The following is a 17,582-nucleotide window of genomic DNA, read 5'->3' on the forward strand; positions in this document are numbered from 1 at the left end:
CCACTACCTTTGCACCCCTTAGCATCTCTTCCTGTCTACGTATCTGTTCTACAACCAGCTTTCTTTTATCTTTGAGACCTGCTTTATTCCAAATTGAACATTACCTACAATCTCTGCATGCCTAAGAGCTGCCTCTGCCTCCTGAACTGCCGATCTTGGGTTCCACTTCCTCCCCTTGGTTGGATTTGGATATAGATTATATGATAATTGATATAGACACATATCAGACCCTAAAAGTTACAGGATATTTTGGACTGATGTTTGTCATGCACATTCAACAACAGAAATGCAGAAATACAAAATACTCCACCATCAGCTTGAACACACTGCACGACAGTGCACTTTTGCCACAACATAGGGTAGCGTAGGAAGACTATCCTGATGACCTGTATCAGTCTGGCCCCACTTCCAAACACTTTCAGAAGGTGGGAGCACTTGCCTTGATGGACAAACTTCCTCAGTCAATCAGCTTAACAAACAATGTTGGTGATAAACATCTTCATCACCAGTGGAGTCAGTTGAAAAATTAAGCTTTTGCTAAATCCAGTCTAAAGAATGACAAAAAATGTATTTTCCTTTGAGAAACTCCACAAGTGCATGCTCTTGTTCTTGTTTAATTGTTGTTATTGACTCTACTGACTTCACTTATTGCTGTGTTTACTACCTAGCAGGAACCGCCATCAGTTCTGCAAGCTGCGGCCTGCATTTTACATCATACAGCACAGTTCCTGATGGCTGCTTATGCTGTCAACTACGGTGCGGATCCCTGATTGGCCCCCTTTGGATTTTAATTTCTGGAAAGTATTTGGGCAAGCAGCAGGGCCAAAGTGATACAGAGAGCGAAACAGAATGTTGAGCTCACGATATCAGGATGGTCTTACCAGGCTACAATATATGAGCTGTGTCCTGTTTCCATACTACAAACTAATTCTGTGCAAACATGGATGAGCTACTTGTAGCTGCGCATGTAAAATAAGTTACAGATGGTGGTGACACAGCCTCAGGAGAGCAAAACAAGACTCTGTTGTCCCTAACAGTATGCATTCTATACTGTTTTTTGTATACCAGAGTAGCTGCAAAAACAGTGACTATTAGTACATATTACATAGGTAGTAAGACAGTTCCACGAGATTGAGATAAAAAGTACCTTTTAAAAAAATCTTTTTTTTGTGAGGTTTAATTGGCAACCTTATTAAAGTTGAATTTTGAGTTCATGTAAATCAGAACATGTGTTGCAATATGCCTCCTTACTGCAAAGCAAAAAAAAAAAAAAAAAAAAAAAAACAAACACAAAAAAACCCCTGAATACTATAACAAATACAGTTGTATATAATATACAATGAGTATGTATAAATGAAACCAGATGGTTTTAATGAGGGGCAAGACTTTTAACTCTCACTGCTGCATGTGAAGGAAAACTGGGTCCACCAATAAAAACAAATGACAACACTTTCCCACAAATACCTCCTTCATCATACAGTCACAGCACTGATGACAGTATTCGTGCCTGGATTTAATTTTTGCTCAAATTGATGAAGCTCTTTGTGTTTTTCCACAGCGGGGAGACATTCCACAGAAGGAAAACACCTTTTGTTTTGGTTACTTACGATCCCATCTGCTGTAAATTTCCCCCAGTTGCTCTCCCTCTCTCCGTCTCTATTTTTTTTCCTCTCTCCCTCCCTGCCCAATGTGATTGGTCAGTTGTGAGTCAGTGAGCACTCTGGAGGTATAAAACCACTGCTGGGGGTGGAGATACTAACAGCCTGCTGTCTAACACTGAAAGCCCTGCGGCTAGCAAGCACACTGTTGCTTCCAGTACTGTCATTATTTACAACAACAGCACATAATTGGGATCTGTAACATTCCAACATGTGTAGAGGACTTGCAACCCTTCCTGCAACATGCTTAAAAAGGTAAGACCAATTTAGCTTTAAGAACTGGTGGATAGAAGTGTTGTTATGTTCCTGCTAAAATAAAACAGAAGAATATAGCCTTAGAATATCTGACAATATTTAACTGAAAGTAAAGCATGTGTTATTTTAAACTTGTAAATGAGTTAACAGCAGGAGTTCAGTGAAGAAAATGAGGAACCAGTTGCTCTCCACTTGTTTACATAAAACAGATCTTTATTCAAGCAGGTCAGTTGTCCACATATTATTGATATAAAACAAACTGACTGAAATCTTCTTCAATGCATTTCACTGACTGTCCTCTCATCTGCCTTTCCACAGTGCCAAAGACATCAAACATAAAATAAGCTTCTTACTCCAGAAGCCTGAGCCCCAGGCAACAGATCAGAAGCAGATAAAAGAGAAGGCTGATGCTGTGGCTGCTGCTTCTGCTTCTGCAAAGTTAGTTCAATTTATTGATGCTTTAAAATATTCCTTTGTGTTCATATTCCTCAGATGTCACATCGAGCTACTCTTCCAGCAATTAAAGAATTAATTTGAACCACTATCACAGTGATTATGATCAAAGCAGAAACTCCTCCATTCATGTCTGCTGAGAGAGTAACATGTTGCATTAAAAGGGATTCATAAACTGCATTTTCATCAGGAAGCACCGCACAGGGGGGAAATATGATGGTGGTGGCTGTGATAGCAAAGAATAAATCTCACCAGTTAAAGAAAAGAAAGAAATTCTGTTTTATGATAAATATGTTTAATTTATTCAGCCCCAACTGCTGGTGGGAACATGGATATTCAGAATTAGAGGTTAGTTGTTTTTTTTTTATTGATGTAACTATTTTTTTATTGACCTTGATTATGTCCAAAAATTGCTTTTTCATGGGCAAAGGTTTAGACACATAATCCCTAAATGATTTTTTACAAAATCAAAAATGATTTACAACTGGGTGTTGACTTTAACTCTAATGACTTGGAGCTTTAATCTTAAGACTTAGTTTCCATAAGGTCAAAGAGGACACTACCGGCAGGTCAAACTACAGTATGACATTGATTCCTTTCAGTTGTGTGTGGTTTGTTTGGAGAGAGATGAAGGGGTGATGAGGAGAAATGAATGGGTTGATGTGGAAAGAGAGCTTGCACTGACGCACTGAGTTGAAAATGGAAATAGATAATTTCCTGCTTAATTTGTTATTTGGTTCAGTGGCACTTTATTTTGTTTTGACAACCGCTTGCGTCTCTTTTCATGTGTGTAATTGTATTGCAGGTGGGTTTGTGTTACCATGGATAAAATCTATAAAGCCCTTACTGTTCATATTAGTCTGACATAATTACTACATTAGAGTATTGATTTTGAAATTGAATTCCATTTGCCGAAGAACATTATGTTTTGTGTTGGGCATAAATGGCCCGCCCTCAGGCTGTGTTCCCTCCCTTCTTTATGACCATGACACTCAAATTGACCTTTCCTTTTCAGTAATATATAACCCATTCAGAGACTGTTATAATCAATATTCAGTTTTCCTGCAGTTGTCGCAGCAGTGTCATTAAGTAATTCACAAAACAAAGACATGCTGTGATCACCTGTGACATGCATTATTCAGCTGATGTATACGCATATACATTAGTCTTTTTTCTAGCTGGGTTTAGATGTTAATAATTATTCAGGTGATGACATCCTTAAGGGGCTTTTATTGAACAGCAGGTTTTGAAATGTAAATGCCAGATGACGCATCATGTGATTTGATTTGCTGCCATTATTGATCCATTCATTAGTGCAATTGGGATCTGGATGAGCTGTATTCATATAGAAAAAAAAGAAAACCTCCATACAGGCAGGCAAATTTCCAATGTGGAAGTAAAATCCTGAGAGTTTTACCTCAGTTGGTGCACACTCCTGTGATCTCAAACATTTGGTAGGTGGTCACTGATGTTCCAACAGAATCAAACATGTTTTATATTATTGTTAGTTTTTAGCTTTGGCTCATGCCAATACTGAAGCACAATGACATGAAGCATTGCCAACAGCCAATTGGTGTGCTCTCGCCTCTGGCACCAAACAGGAAGCAGCAAACCAGGTTGACAGTAAACATGGAGGGGACACTGAATAGGCACAAGAAGGAAAACAAATATTTTGTACAGTGGAAAAGGACGAGAAACTGGTGGAGCTGTGGAGTGAACAAGAGTCAGCATGTCTGATCCACCAAGAAATCTTAATTTTTGAAACATGGTCTCCTTTCATTAAAATAGCATGGCTAACCAATGGAGGGTGGAAGCATGGTGACAAAATCCAAAATGTACACAAATAGTTCATCTTTGTGGATTATATTGATACCTAATTTACAAGAACACTGTCGACATATGACGACTTTTTTCTTGTGTTTCTAGAGTTACGTGTTTAGTGGACATGTAAGGAATTCTTAATATTTTATATTTCTTTGGCATAAGATACAAAATAATACCGGATCAGAAACATCTCCACCACAAATTTGCGTGATCTACTGTATAGTTTACATGTGAATATTTGTATGCATATTGCAATTTTTCTTCAACACGTCTCACTGAGAAAGTCTGTGGCACCTTACTTAAAAAGCTGTTTATCTGTGTTCCAGGATGCCTACTCAAGCTGAGGTGGAAAAATGGAAGGAGTCTTTCAGCTATGTGATGAGCAGTCAAAGTAAGTATTAGGTTTTTGTGTCACACCTAAACATGCTGAACTTGAATTGGAACAAGTCCTAATAAGGCTGCATTCAAATCCAAAGTGAGCCCAAAGGACTTTGATTCTGATATACCATAAACTTATAGTACTGACAATAACATCAGGCAGATGCTTGACTCATGAGTCTTCCAGCAGAATCTCTCTCAGGGTTTACTAAAAAACTCTAAACATGTTCATTCTCATGTGACAAGATTGTGTTGTAATCATGGGAATATTATCAGACAAGGCCCTGACCTTCACATTCCTCATTAATGGTTGCCAGTAAGGTTTTAGCAATCTCAGAAGTGATGCTTAGTCTCTTTCTTCTCTCTTTGTAAAGCACAAAATGAGAATAAAATAACTGTAGTACAGAAGGTGTGTTGACTTTTGACCAGTCCTAATAATAAGTAGTCTAATGTAGCTTTGATCATAATGTTAAACAAAAATTAAGAAAATTTGGCTGGGTGACATAAATACTAAAATTAAGCACACATATTTGCACACACACACACATACACAGGCACTCTCCGACGCATTCTCATGCTCTGGTCATCTGCTACGTGTCTCGCGGCACTACTCAATGGCCCCTCAGGGCGCACTGACCAGTGCAGAGTGTGTATGTGTCTGTGTGAGTGTGAGTGTGCATAAGCCCACTGAGAATTACTCTGTGTGAGTGCGTGGATACCAAACGGGAGCAATGGCCTTTTCAGGAACCAGCTGCATTCTGACTTAGTCTGTTCCATGACCTCATCCACTGACCTCTAACATGATCATGTCCTCCTTCTGCCTTCCCTACTTCATCTGTCAGCTCTCATTGGTCCCATATTCTTTTGTTTATTTTATTGTGGCCTTATTGATCTCAACCATCTGATCTGTCCTCTAAGTCATGCAGGATTTGAGAGCAGAGGCGCTGCATCAGTTAATTATCTGATAAAAAAAAAAAAAAATGTAACTACGCTATGCTGTGCTTTTCCATTAAGTGCGTAGATGGAAAATACTTGGCTTTGTGTATCCAAAAAGATAAGATGCAATTATGGCTGTGAAGATTTATTATTGTTGTTTTTGTAAAAAGTAACAACTCTATACTCAAAGTGTAATTCTGCTTTTTTCATGCTTCCTGCCTTCGGATGATGACTGCTTATTTTCTCTTAGGAAGATGAATACACTTGAATTGACTTTTTCATCTTTTGCTCACTTTTAACAACTTTTAATTGCCATGTCTTTAGCTCCATTAGCGAGGGGAGAACAACTACCTGTTTCAGTTAGGTGCTGTAAAGCAGCTCCTGTGAAACAAGTCCTTTTTAAGCCTAAAATACATCATAATGCACCACTTTTTTGACATTGTATGCTGTAATTACACTCATGTTCCACAATGAGTGTGTTAAAGATTTAGTGCCCTCTTAATTGGAAGCTAATTTTAGCCAATATACTGTTTGGCCTATACATTGGGCCAAGGTAGCATTTTTTGCTAGCTTTTGGCAAGTTTGGTACCTGAAATCACCAGTGTGACTACTTTTGCTGATCATTAATTACAAGTCTTGTCAGATTTAGACCCCAGGTGATTACCTTGGACATGTGTTAAGACTGCATTTTCATATTCCTTTAAATGAGCATGAATATGTCATGACATATATTACCCTCTGTTAATGATACTTAAATGCAGCATGAATCAGCCTTGTCAATGTGTGCACTCCTGTCTGTAGGTGAACTGGATATTAAATAGAAACACTTTTCTGTTTCTGTTGTGTATTTTTCTCAGAGGGTCGTAAGGTCTTTGGTCACTTCCTTAAGTCAGAGTTCAGCGAGGAGAACTTAGACTTCTGGGTCGCCTGTGAAGACTACAAGAAGTCCACACCATCCGAGATGGCAACCAAAGCCAAAACGCTCTACCAACAACATGTGGAGGCAGATGCTCCTAATGAGGTAATGACTTTGATCTGAAACAAACAGTAACACCAGTGACATAAAACTTAACAGTAGATAAAGCATTGAAAAAGTTAAAAAGGTGGAAAATGTGGAAGACAAAACATGCCAGGCAGGACTATAGAAAGAGAGGCTAAGAAAAGCAAAAGGTGGGAAAAAAGTTGACATTGTTTCAAAGCATAAATCACACTCCAGAGGCTTTACTGGAAATCTTATTGATGTGATGGCACATTCTCCTTCAATAAAGTGAATACTTGCAGTTGATTGTGACAGCAAAGCTTTGAATATGCTCACTGACAACACAGCTATACTATATAACCATTTAGTCACTTTCCTGATGAAAGGCTAAAGCTCTATGGTTTTATTATTATCCTGGGAAGCTGGGTGCTTAGCATGGATGAAGGATATTTGGCACACACAGTTCAGTCCTTTGGGATTACTGCTAATGGAAATAAAATGGAAAAATAAATAAACAGAGAATAGTTCAAAGGGTGTATTTTTTTATTTTATTTTACCCAAGCTTGTTTCATTTTATTGTCTCTTCATATCAAGTCCTTACAACTTTTATTTTTTGAAATTGATGCATTCAGGGTTTTTTTTTTTTGTAAGTGGAGCAATAAAAGTTAATATTCTTTTCTGAGTAACTTCCTTGTCTTCTTCCATGAAAATTACAGTGTCACACTCTTGAAATATAAACATAGTTTTAGTGTTTTAACCTTCTCATTTCTTGTAATTCAAGGTCAACTTGGATGCAGCAACCAGAGAAGAAACGAGGCAGAACGTCCAGAATGCCTGCCCGTCTTGTTTCAATGTGGCTCAGAAGACGATCTACACCTTAATGGAGAAAGACTCCTACAGGCGCTTCCTCAAATCCAAACTAATCCAGAATCTGTCACTGACACAGTCCACTGATGCTGATGAGAAGAAGAAAAACTGTAACTATGCCCAGACCAAGCAGATATTAACTGGTGGTGCCTAAAGAGCCAGTCAACATGGAAGACTAGAGGAAGGTGCCGAAGACTGAAAATGTAGAATATAATTATAGAATAGAGAAACCAGTGGTTTGGAAGGTGACATTAATGTGACATGTGGTCAAGAGTTAATTTCTTTTTCAATACTTTTATGTGTTGTTAATTCCTGGGTGTCTTTGGTAGTGGCCTATGTTTGAAGTGGCTTCTGTATGTTCATTGGTGCATATACCCAAAAATGATTTTATTTGTTTCCCATTTCTGCATTCACCATGAGCTATTGTATATTGTCCAAATCAAAATTGTTGCTGACTGATCAAATATGTAATATTTTAACGTAAAATATAAATACAGAGACTGTTTAAATGTTTGCTTCTGGTTTCACAAATCAAAACACAACCTGTTCTCCAACTCATGGCTAGGATATATTGATACTGACAACAAAAAACTATATTAAGACATCTCCACCCAACAGACACACCTTCAAACAACCCCAGTGTCTGTGGAACCTGTTGTCACTGTAATGTATCTTTTCTTTATAAGAATGTAAGGATGACTGTAACCTATCAGTGTTTACAAATACCTGTGTGTAATTATGATGACGATAAGTAACCCAGCACAAATGAAGTGGGCATGTTTAGTTTTTGGAACTAACTTACATTAAATGGACTGTCATGTAATCGTGTGCTGTGTAGTGATGTTTGGCTGCAGTTCGTTAGACCCAGTGTGGTTATTTTCCATCATGTTGTATTAGATATACAATGTAGTGTTACTTATCCATTAGTTTTCCCAGTTTTCTTCTTGCTACCATCACACATTCGCACAGCAGCAGATGGATGATATTAATGTCCATGTTCTCATCACCTTAAAGTATGTACGTTATTGATCAAACCCTGCTGTGTTTCTCAAAGTGTAACCATAGTAACAACTAGCTGTGCTGTACAAAAATCTTGAAACGATCCCTGCACTGTGTAAATGTTGGCTTTGTCTATTTCTAGTTGGAATTTTAAGCACGCTTTAATGTTGCAGTATTGATTTCTGCTGCATTTCTGTAGTTACTGAGCAGTAGGAGACAAGGTCAAACTGTGACTCAATGGATCCATTTCTAAAAGCTCCTCTGTTAGTCAGGCTGCTTTGGTCAAATCTTTATGACTGTAATTTGTGCAGGGTACTTAATTAAATGTTCATTCTAATTGAATATATTTTGGTGTTTGGTGTTCAAAATGTAAACTGTGAATAACAGAAAACTCAATACTATGTGAAGATATTTATTAAATTATGCTGTTGTCCTATTTATGTCATATCTGTGACTGTTCGTCGATAAAATACTGTGTTGGATAATGTGAACTTGAACCTTTTCATAAATGTCACATAAACAATTATTTAGCCATGCTAAGTACATGGCTAAATAAGGTTCATGTGTTTCATCAGCTCCAGATTTGTACACCAGTGTGATTTAATTCAACACAAATCCATAGAGTAGGTTCATACACACCATCAGGGAAGGCCATTATTACTGTGAGATATATGTTGATCAAAAGGTAATTTTTTGTGTCTAGAAATTTCATGTGATTTCTGATTTAATTATCGACATCAAGCTTTCCTTCTCAAGCTAATTATCTCAAAATAAAGCCAGTTATGCCGAGATTGTAAGACATTTATTGGCCAATTTCAACAAGAGTTTTAAGCCTCCACACCAGTGACAGCCATGGCTGCAGGCATTACGTTGTCGGGATGACCATCCGTCTGTTTAATTGTCCCATTCTTGTGAATGCAATCCCAGGAACACCATGAGGCAGTTTCCTCAAATTAAGCACAAACATCCACTTGGACTCAAGAATGAACTGATAAGATTTTGGTGGTCAGAGGTCACTGTGACCTCACAAAACTCCTAACAGCAAGCGAGCATCTGACTGTTGTACCGCGTCATGTCACATCATGTAAAAAAACCCACTTACCTAACAGCTGTGGTCTCAGAGTAACCACTGAAATGATGGTTGAGTACGTACTTCCGTATTATTCATATTCACAACAATAGTATTGTGGGTAACTTATAGATATCACTGTTGTAGCTATCATACTGTATCAAACCACCATCTCAACCTTCTAAAATAAGCTACGTTACTAGCAAGCTCTGCTGAGCATCCCACACACCCTTGTGATCTCCCCCCAGCCAGATGTCGACTTAGTTAGGTTTTTGTGGTGAAATGAGGTGGTATCATAAAGATAACTCTTTATTTCAATCTCATGATCCAGCTATTCCTCATCCACTGCGGCACTTCCAACATGAGCGACAGGAATTAAATGGAAAACGGGGCATCCGACAAAAGTCTTGCAAATGGCAACATGCTGCATCTCCTGCTTGTAGTTTTGGAAAACAATGCAATCAAACTGATTTAGTCACAGACACTCATTCGCGTCACATCCAGTTAGGACATGGTGTGAGATAAAAGTATAAGGTGATTGCATTTTATATCCAAAAGACCAAATGTCAATTTTACTCCTTGCTCCCCTGTCCACCTTTAAACTGTGCTGATTGTATAGATCTTATGTCCAGCCGGGCTGAAGATGTTAGTGAAGCATCCACGTTTTAGAACATCCATATTTAAAGCATTGTTTATCATGGCAGCAGTTTTTTATTCTCTCATGTCCCTCTGGTAGTCCACCACAAGGACAGTGGTTTTGCTGATATTAAATCATGCATGTCAATTAAGTGATAACTTCCATTTTGCCAGAGATACACTTAATACCTTCTTAAATTCCTTCAAAGTCTTTACTACATATGAGTTTCGACAGACATGGATGGAAAAACTGCAATACCTGACTGAGGCAGTAATTCTGGTTTGTTTCTTGCCCTCTAAAATATATTTATGAGGTTTGTGGATAACACTTGAAATAAAGAAGTTTATCACAGAAAGACATGTTTGTTACATTAAAGTGTTTTAATCAGTTGACAGCTTATTTAAAGCACTCTGTCAAATTCAAAAACATTTGACATTTTTGAGTTGGACAGAACTAAAATATACAAGTTAGAATATCTTAAATAATTTGACCACTAAACATCACCACAATGTTTGGATAAATATTAAGTTGATTCAGCTTAATTAAGCGTTTTGAGGTCAAAGCCAATTGTGTTGATCCTACTAATTTAGTAGAGTTTGTTGGATTATAAAAGACTCATAGAATTTACTCAGTAAGGTTGGAGTTGGAACTACTTATAAAGATGCATGAAAACTGTTACCTTAAGTCATTTGAGTTGAACCAGTAGATTCTTGTTTATAGTGTGTAAGAGATGTGCAGAGAAACTTTTAATGACCTTTCATTATATGATTCACTGTCCCTTCATAATCACACAGTAATCATTTTTAATGAGCAGACATAAGGCACCTGCTGTAACCTCCAGCAGTGATTGTCTGATGTCTGCAGATTATAACTGATTGCCACATCAGAATCATTATCTAATGATCACCAGAAGACAGTTAGCACACAAGAGAGGAAGTTTCTTTTTTTAAAGAAAAATTATATTACGACACAATTAAAATCCAACCCTTTCTATAGTAGCACCTCTTTTGTTGAAAATAACTTCTATTTTGTTTGACTTGTCATCTGACCAGAAAAGTTTTGCTTGTAGTTTTAAACTTTAAAAACCTTTTTGAGATTAGAGCTGACCTTCAGAAGCTGACCTCCAATCTTCCAAAACCTAATTCACTTCCACAAAACATTCTGATTTGTCCTCATAGTTTAGGCCTCTTAACTATGAGCCCTGAGGGCGTATTTGTTTCGATTTACCTCCATGAATTTAAGGCTGTTTACTGCAGCTGTATTCACACTTGCAGCCTAACTCCATGCCTATTTAAGGGCATCATGTTTGGGACCATGACGTACTATAGAGTAAATAAGCTTGCTTAAATCTAATCTTCTGTAAATCTAACTTTTATAGACGGGAGAGGGCAAACATGCCTAAATATTTACTCTCTGTTAATTCTGTCTGCCTGCTTTGCTGCTTAGTAAGAGGCACAGAAATAGAATAAAAATGCTTGGATGCTTTTTTTTTTTTTAGAAGCATAATTTGCAAAAGTGCTTGGGTTAATAATTCACCGACATCCTTACACAGGCGCCTCAAAATGGATTAGTACTGCACTGAGTTTTTCCATGCAGGCCTAAAATGGGATCCGTCTGAAAACGTCCTTAGTTGCTGATTAATTTATCCTTTGAGAGGAAGATTGTAGTGACAACCGTGCTATTTTTTTTTTTTTTTTTTAAGAAAAAAATCCTCCTTAGGAAGAGTCATGCATACATAAAAGGGTATGAATACTTAAATGCTCATGCCTGCACAGACACACACTCTCATTTCTGTCTGACATACTGCTGTGTATCAGCCTCAGTTGGATTCCACAGCTTGAAATATAGGAGTATACAAGAAGGTGATAAATCCAGTGGGGCTGGAGTGCTTGTGTGAATTCTTATCCGTCATCTCAAATGAATGAGAGTGTGGGAATAGTAAGGAGGGCCATGTGAGGGGGCCTTCAGCAACAAAGAGGAGAGAAAAACAAATCCCATTTTGGGTTGGAGTTACAAATGGAGCAATAATCATTTAAAGTTGTGTTTCTGGCACCTGGTGTATTTCAGTCCAATAGTCATTCACTTATAGCTTTGTTTTGGTCTCCAGCAGCTTCACAGGGGAAATGTCTAGCTCTCATACTCTGTATGCTACCTGGTAACACTTAAAAAAGTTGGTAATTATCTGAAGAAAGTGGAGTTAGTTTTTTCTCTGACACAGCTGCCTGCTTCAGCCAGACGATAAGAGCAACTAAACAGTTACACTGCAGGCTGTAAAACTGTAGAACTGCAGAGCTGGGTGATAATTCTTGCGGGTTTGCGATTTTAATTGACTTTCACATTACGCATTGTCATTTGATTGTTATTATGAAAAAATACTGGTTCAGCTGATCTTTGGGGTCAAAACAAACCAGACTGTTGATAAAAGACAAGACATGAGAATTAGACTTCAGTGTTGAAATCAGATACTAAGTACACCCGACCAGGTTGAAACATGTCACACTACTTCCTGTTTTGAACTGAATTAGAGTTTTCAGTCTCATTCTGAGCCTGACAGGTCACTCTACGCTTAATTAATTTAATTAATATTTATTTAGAATATAAATCCAACATATATTTTTGATAATATATTGATTGACTGATATTATCTTCTGTTTCTTTTGCTGCAGCCGCAGAAGCTCCCTCTCCTTCTTGTCCTACAGGAATGGAGGGAAAGAGAAGGAGCAGCCAGGTTCCGTACTGGAGCAGAGAGCTTCTCTGGCAGAGAAAATATTCATTCATTCAACCTTTATTTAATCTTGAGAAATCTCAGGGCCAAGTGATAAACTGAATCAAGGGGTTTAAGAGTGGAGGCAGGGTCGTGTCTATAGATGATGTCACCCAAATCCAGGACCGACATGAAGACGGCCTCAATTATCCGCTTCCTACTGAGCATGGGAAAACTCACATTTAAGCGATCACGTTTAAGAAACGTGTGCACCTGACAGGTCATATCACATGCTCCTTATTTTTAATTAAAGTCCTCTGTGAGTCGTGAAATTATTTCTATTTCTGCTCCAGTGTTATTGACAACCTATCTGAACTTCGAGCATGACTTCATATTGAGACCAGGCATCATTATGGTAATAATTATAATTATCATAGCTAACAAAGCCTCTACTCCCTATTTCCAATAGCTCTCATTACAGATATAAAAAAAGGTTTGTCAGTGCATCATGTGACGCACGAAGGCCCATCCATCTGTTCATGAATTAAACATCCAGCCCACTCATGCACAATGATGAACACTTGATGGGAACTTTTTGGTTGAGGTTTAAATTAATCGTTATGAGTGACGGATGAACTGCTCAATCTGTGTTTAAGTAAGTCAAAGTTTAAAGAAAAACATTGTCTCAAATGACAGTTTTCCTTAAAAGGAGCAGATGTTAGGATGAATGGAAGCTATGGCTACATATGAAAGTGTGATCAAGCTACTTTACAACCAGTTGAAGTTGGTTTTAGAATCAGATCTTAAAGACCAGAGTTCGTGACACGGGAAGTTAGCCTGCAGACATCAGGAAACAGGAAATACATCACAGTAAAGGCCTTTATACACCAGGGGCGTGACGTATAATCCACCCATCCATTGTTATCTGCTTATCTGAGGCCTGGTCACAGAGGCAGCAGGCTGAGCAAGGTATTCCAGACGTCTCTCCCCAGCAGTGTTTTTCAGCTCCTCCTGGGGGATCCTGAGGCGTTCCCAGGTCTGATGAGATGTATAATCCCTAATTTCTAGTTACATTTAGTCAACGCAAGTGGTTGGGTTTAGGCAACATAAGCACATGTTTAGATTCAGAAAAAATACTAGGTTTTGGCTTCACATTCAAGGGTGAAAGTTGGTGATTGATGGAACCAGTCACCACTACTCCCACCCACCCTGCTTGGACTTTTTGCCGCCTTATGTTGAACTTATGAACGGCCATTCCGATTAAAAGTGGTCATGTAAACGGTCATTCCGATTGAAAAATGGTCATTCCGATTGAAAATTAAATCCGATTAAAGGGGATGGTTTTTCGTTTGTCATTCCGAATGAAAGAATTTTTGTGTGCATGTAAACCCTCATTCCTCTTTAAGTTCATTCCGGTCTTTCTGCGCATGCTCGTTTCCTTGCCCTTCTGGTGCGATGACGTATATAGTGCGCATAGCAATGGGCTGCATAGCAACGGGCTGCATAGCAACGGGCTGAGCTAGAGCAGTCGGACTCATTGCACTCACCGGTTTCCATTCGCCACAACACGGTCTTCTACCTCCCTTCTCCTGCTCAACAGACGAAGCATTAGCAGAACAAGGTTGTTGTTGTACTGCTGCTTCAAGAATATAAGCAAAACACGCCCGAAAAAGGCACTAAGAACGGCGTCGTCAAGCATCTTGTTATCCGGAGCGAGGACTACAGTATTTTCTTCTGGTAAACGTAAACACGTAACATCCGCCCCGCCCCCTATCCAATCAGAAACCTTCCCTGCCCCAAACCTTGCGCAGACCCGAATAAAGGCGATTGAACTGATCTACCATGTAAACCCTCATTCAGAATGAATATTTCCCATGTAAACTACCTGGAAACACTTTAATTCCGAATGATTTCATTCAGATTCATTTCATTCCAAATGAGAAGCCATCATGTAACCGTAACCACTATGTGACGCAGAAGTTACTGCCCAAACACTAGTTTTTGATGACTTCAGAATGAAATGGGGTTGGTCAGCCAGATGTGCCTGAAAAACCTCTCACAGGAGGCGTCCAGGAGACATCCTCATCTGATTCCGGTTACTACCCAAAGCTCATGACCATAGGTGACAGTCAGAATGTAGATGGACTGGTAAATCAAGAGCCTTGCCCTTCACTTTAGCTGCCTCTTCACCACGACTGTCTGGTGCTGTGCCCACATTACTACTGACGCTGCACCAAACAAAAAAATTCTTACTGTAAACTCTTCAAATACCAACACTTGGTCCGAAGTCCATCACGTCAAAATATGACATGCTAGGTACCCTCCGGCGTCAGTTTTGGATGTTGAGACACGGCATGTAAATTCATGCTCCTTACCTGCATAGATGCATTTCAAACTAAAATTCAGTCTGCATAGGGAACATAAAATGTCTGCTCATTAAAAACACAAACAATGTTTTTCACAATTAACTTAGAATGTTGGTTAAACACTTTGTGTTTAGGTGTACTTCCTAAGGTTTAGGCAACAAAAGCCCATAATGAGGTTTAGAAAAAAACATTGGCTTGAAATAACTACGTAGCCCCTGTGAGGAAATTAGGGGTTAAATAAATGTAGTGCCTTATAAAAGGAGGAAAGACCTAATAAATAAGAAATGAAGTGAAATTAAGGTTGTTTTCACAACACTTAATAGAGACAAATAAATATTAATAAGTTAATGGAGATTTCAGTTAAAAAGAATATAAGTGCATTTTAAGTTCATTTTGAAGGTAAAAAATGCATGTCATTTTCACAGCTTATTACTGGACTGTCACTGGTGGCCTGCGTTGTGGGTGAGAATGACAGAGATGCAATTCCGGCAACTTCAGGCAGCCGCCGTCCAAAGGTCCAAGCAGACCGCACCAAGCGCGCTCCTTGATCGCCTGAGTGGATCCTGCGATTTTTATCTAGCGCCCCTGCTGTCACCCTCCAGCATCGCAGCTCAAGTTACACTGCACATGTGCAATCCCCCCGTGTTTGACCCCGTGTCTCAGCCTTCTCTTGAATAGCCTTGGCTAGCACCGGGAAGAGCGCACTGTGATGGACAGAGTCTATCTCTAACAGTTAAAAGAAATATAGTTAAACACTATCACACAGTTCCTCATTATCTGAGAGTTTTTTGAGGCTCGTATTAGTGTGTGTGTGTGTGTGTGTGTGTGTGTGTGTGTGTGTTTGTGCATCGGACGGGAGTAGGAAGACTTTGCCGCCGTGGTCGTCGGGTTCCTTTGTTGACGCCCGCTGAGGATTCCTCTAGCTGAACTGTGAGTTTGCCCAGGGCTGTTTCAAGACACTCTGGGGGCCCCAGGCAAGTGGCACCTTAGAGCCGGACTTCTCCGTCGCCGGTAAGCCCTTATCTTGCGCCGTATTTGACAGGAATACGGCGTCTGTGATCCCCGTTCAACCCACAACCGGCAGGATTCACCTTTAGTTTCTGCTGCTGGTTGAAATCTGTACTCACACAGCGTGCTCCTGAATGATTTGCTTTGCTTGTGCAAAACTATTTTTAGTCGCAAATGCGAGTAAAATGCTCGCACCGTAGAGCTCTGTGGAAAACAAATCACTGTAGCATATAAACAAATCTAACCTACAAGTGAAATAACTTTGACTGCTTAAAAGATACTCAATCGCTCAGCTAATACCTGAAATGTCACTGGAAATCAAACCACTGCAGCAGCATATGAGTGCCAGGTGGCCAGCGCGCGCTGTTATTGGACATGTGGGACATGGTCTTAATTTGCTTGACGCGTGAAAAGAGACAGAAACGCTGTGCAGTCCCGCACAATGCGGGACGTCTGGTCACCCCACTTAGCCACTCGCAAGCAGCAGCTAGTAGGGGGCCCATTAGGGGGGATTCCAACGTGTTGTCGTTGTTGCAGTGTCTACAGGGGTTCCATCATATTGTCATTGATATGGACCAATGTCAGCCATCTCTGGGGGCCCCCTTCCAGCTCGGGGCCCTAGGCAATTGCCTAGTTTGCCTGTCCGGTTGCTACGGCCCTGACTTTGCCGGGCTGTTCTTCTGCGGGGAAGAGCGGAGGATTTTGTCAGCTGAGCTGTGAGTCGGACAAGCTGCGTTGTTTTCGCATGGAGGAGAGGACTGATTCATCTGAACTGTGAGCCTGCTGTGTGGATTCTCTCGCTGGAAAAAGAGGATTTCCATTGGCCGCAACGCACCCGAGCATCAAACAGGCTGCAACGGGGTTTTCTGTTATCGTGAGTGTGTGACTGTGAGTGTGCGTGTGTGGGCCCACGTTGGTGTATAAAGTATTATCAGTTATTGAGTACCAGTTATTGAGTATTGAACCATTAAGGTATTTTGTTATATATTTGTGGTAATTATTATTTATTAACCTTTATTTAACCAGGAAGATCCCATTGAGATTAACAACCTCTTTTCAAGGGAGACCTGGCCAAGATAGGCAGCAGCAAGTATGAAACACAGTTACAAATTACACAGATAAAACAAATAGTATTGAATTTACAAGCAGATTATGAAAAACAAGTACATGTAGTGGAGTCGGCCTCAAGTATTCTTAGTTTGGATTTAAAGGCGCTCAAAGAAATTAACCCTGTTAGTTTCCAGTCATTTTGCAACATATTCCATGCTTAAAGGTGCAGAGTAGACAAAAGCCTTTTTACCCAGTTCAGTACGGGCATATGGACAGAAAGCAACAAGTAGTCTTGCCATGAATGAATCTGTCAATTACAATTAAAGTTCCTTCCACAAATTAACAGTTGTACACTTCACCTTAACAGGTGAGCAGTGGAAGTTAATATTACTCAGGAAA

At 39.4% G+C, this 17,582-nt stretch overlaps 1 protein-coding gene across 3 annotated transcripts; it reads left to right on the forward strand.

Moving 5' to 3' along the window:
• The first annotated feature begins 1,736 nt into the window (after window positions 1–1,736).
• Window positions 1,737–8,785, forward strand: LOC125895530 (regulator of G-protein signaling 5-like). Of its 3 annotated transcripts, none has more exons than XM_049587443.1 (6): window positions 1,737–1,913; window positions 2,064–2,138; window positions 2,232–2,351; window positions 4,517–4,581; window positions 6,362–6,525; window positions 7,265–8,785. In XM_049587443.1, exons 1-6 carry the CDS (start codon window positions 1,870–1,872, stop codon window positions 7,502–7,504), a joined length of 708 nt encoding a protein of 235 aa, XP_049443400.1. In that variant the 5' UTR covers window positions 1,737–1,869; the 3' UTR covers window positions 7,505–8,785. The 3 variants fall into 3 exon arrangements, with proteins under 3 accessions (XP_049443400.1, XP_049443403.1, XP_049443402.1); XM_049587445.1 differs by having other exon boundaries at window positions 1,793–1,913; window positions 2,057–2,138; XM_049587446.1 differs by lacking the exon at window positions 2,064–2,138 and having other exon boundaries at window positions 1,738–1,913.
• Window positions 8,786–17,582: the final 8,797 nt, after the last annotated feature.

The sequence above is a fragment of the Epinephelus fuscoguttatus genome, linkage group LG10 (assembly GCF_011397635.1).
Source record: "Epinephelus fuscoguttatus linkage group LG10, E.fuscoguttatus.final_Chr_v1".
Lineage (NCBI taxonomy): Eukaryota > Metazoa > Chordata > Actinopteri > Perciformes > Serranidae > Epinephelus > Epinephelus fuscoguttatus.

Bases quoted from the DNA above. Each gene is read 5' to 3' on its own strand.
- LOC125895530 (XM_049587443.1), top strand. From the start codon at position 1,870: ATGTGTAGAGGACTTGCAACCCTTCCTGCAACATGCTTAAAAAG. The intron at 2,139-2,231 runs GTCAGTTGTCCA...GCCTTTCCACAG, and splicing joins ACAGATCTTTATTCAAGCAG to TGCCAAAGACATCAAACATA. The intron at 4,582-6,361 runs GTAAGTATTAGG...TATTTTTCTCAG, and splicing joins CTATGTGATGAGCAGTCAAA to AGGGTCGTAAGGTCTTTGGT.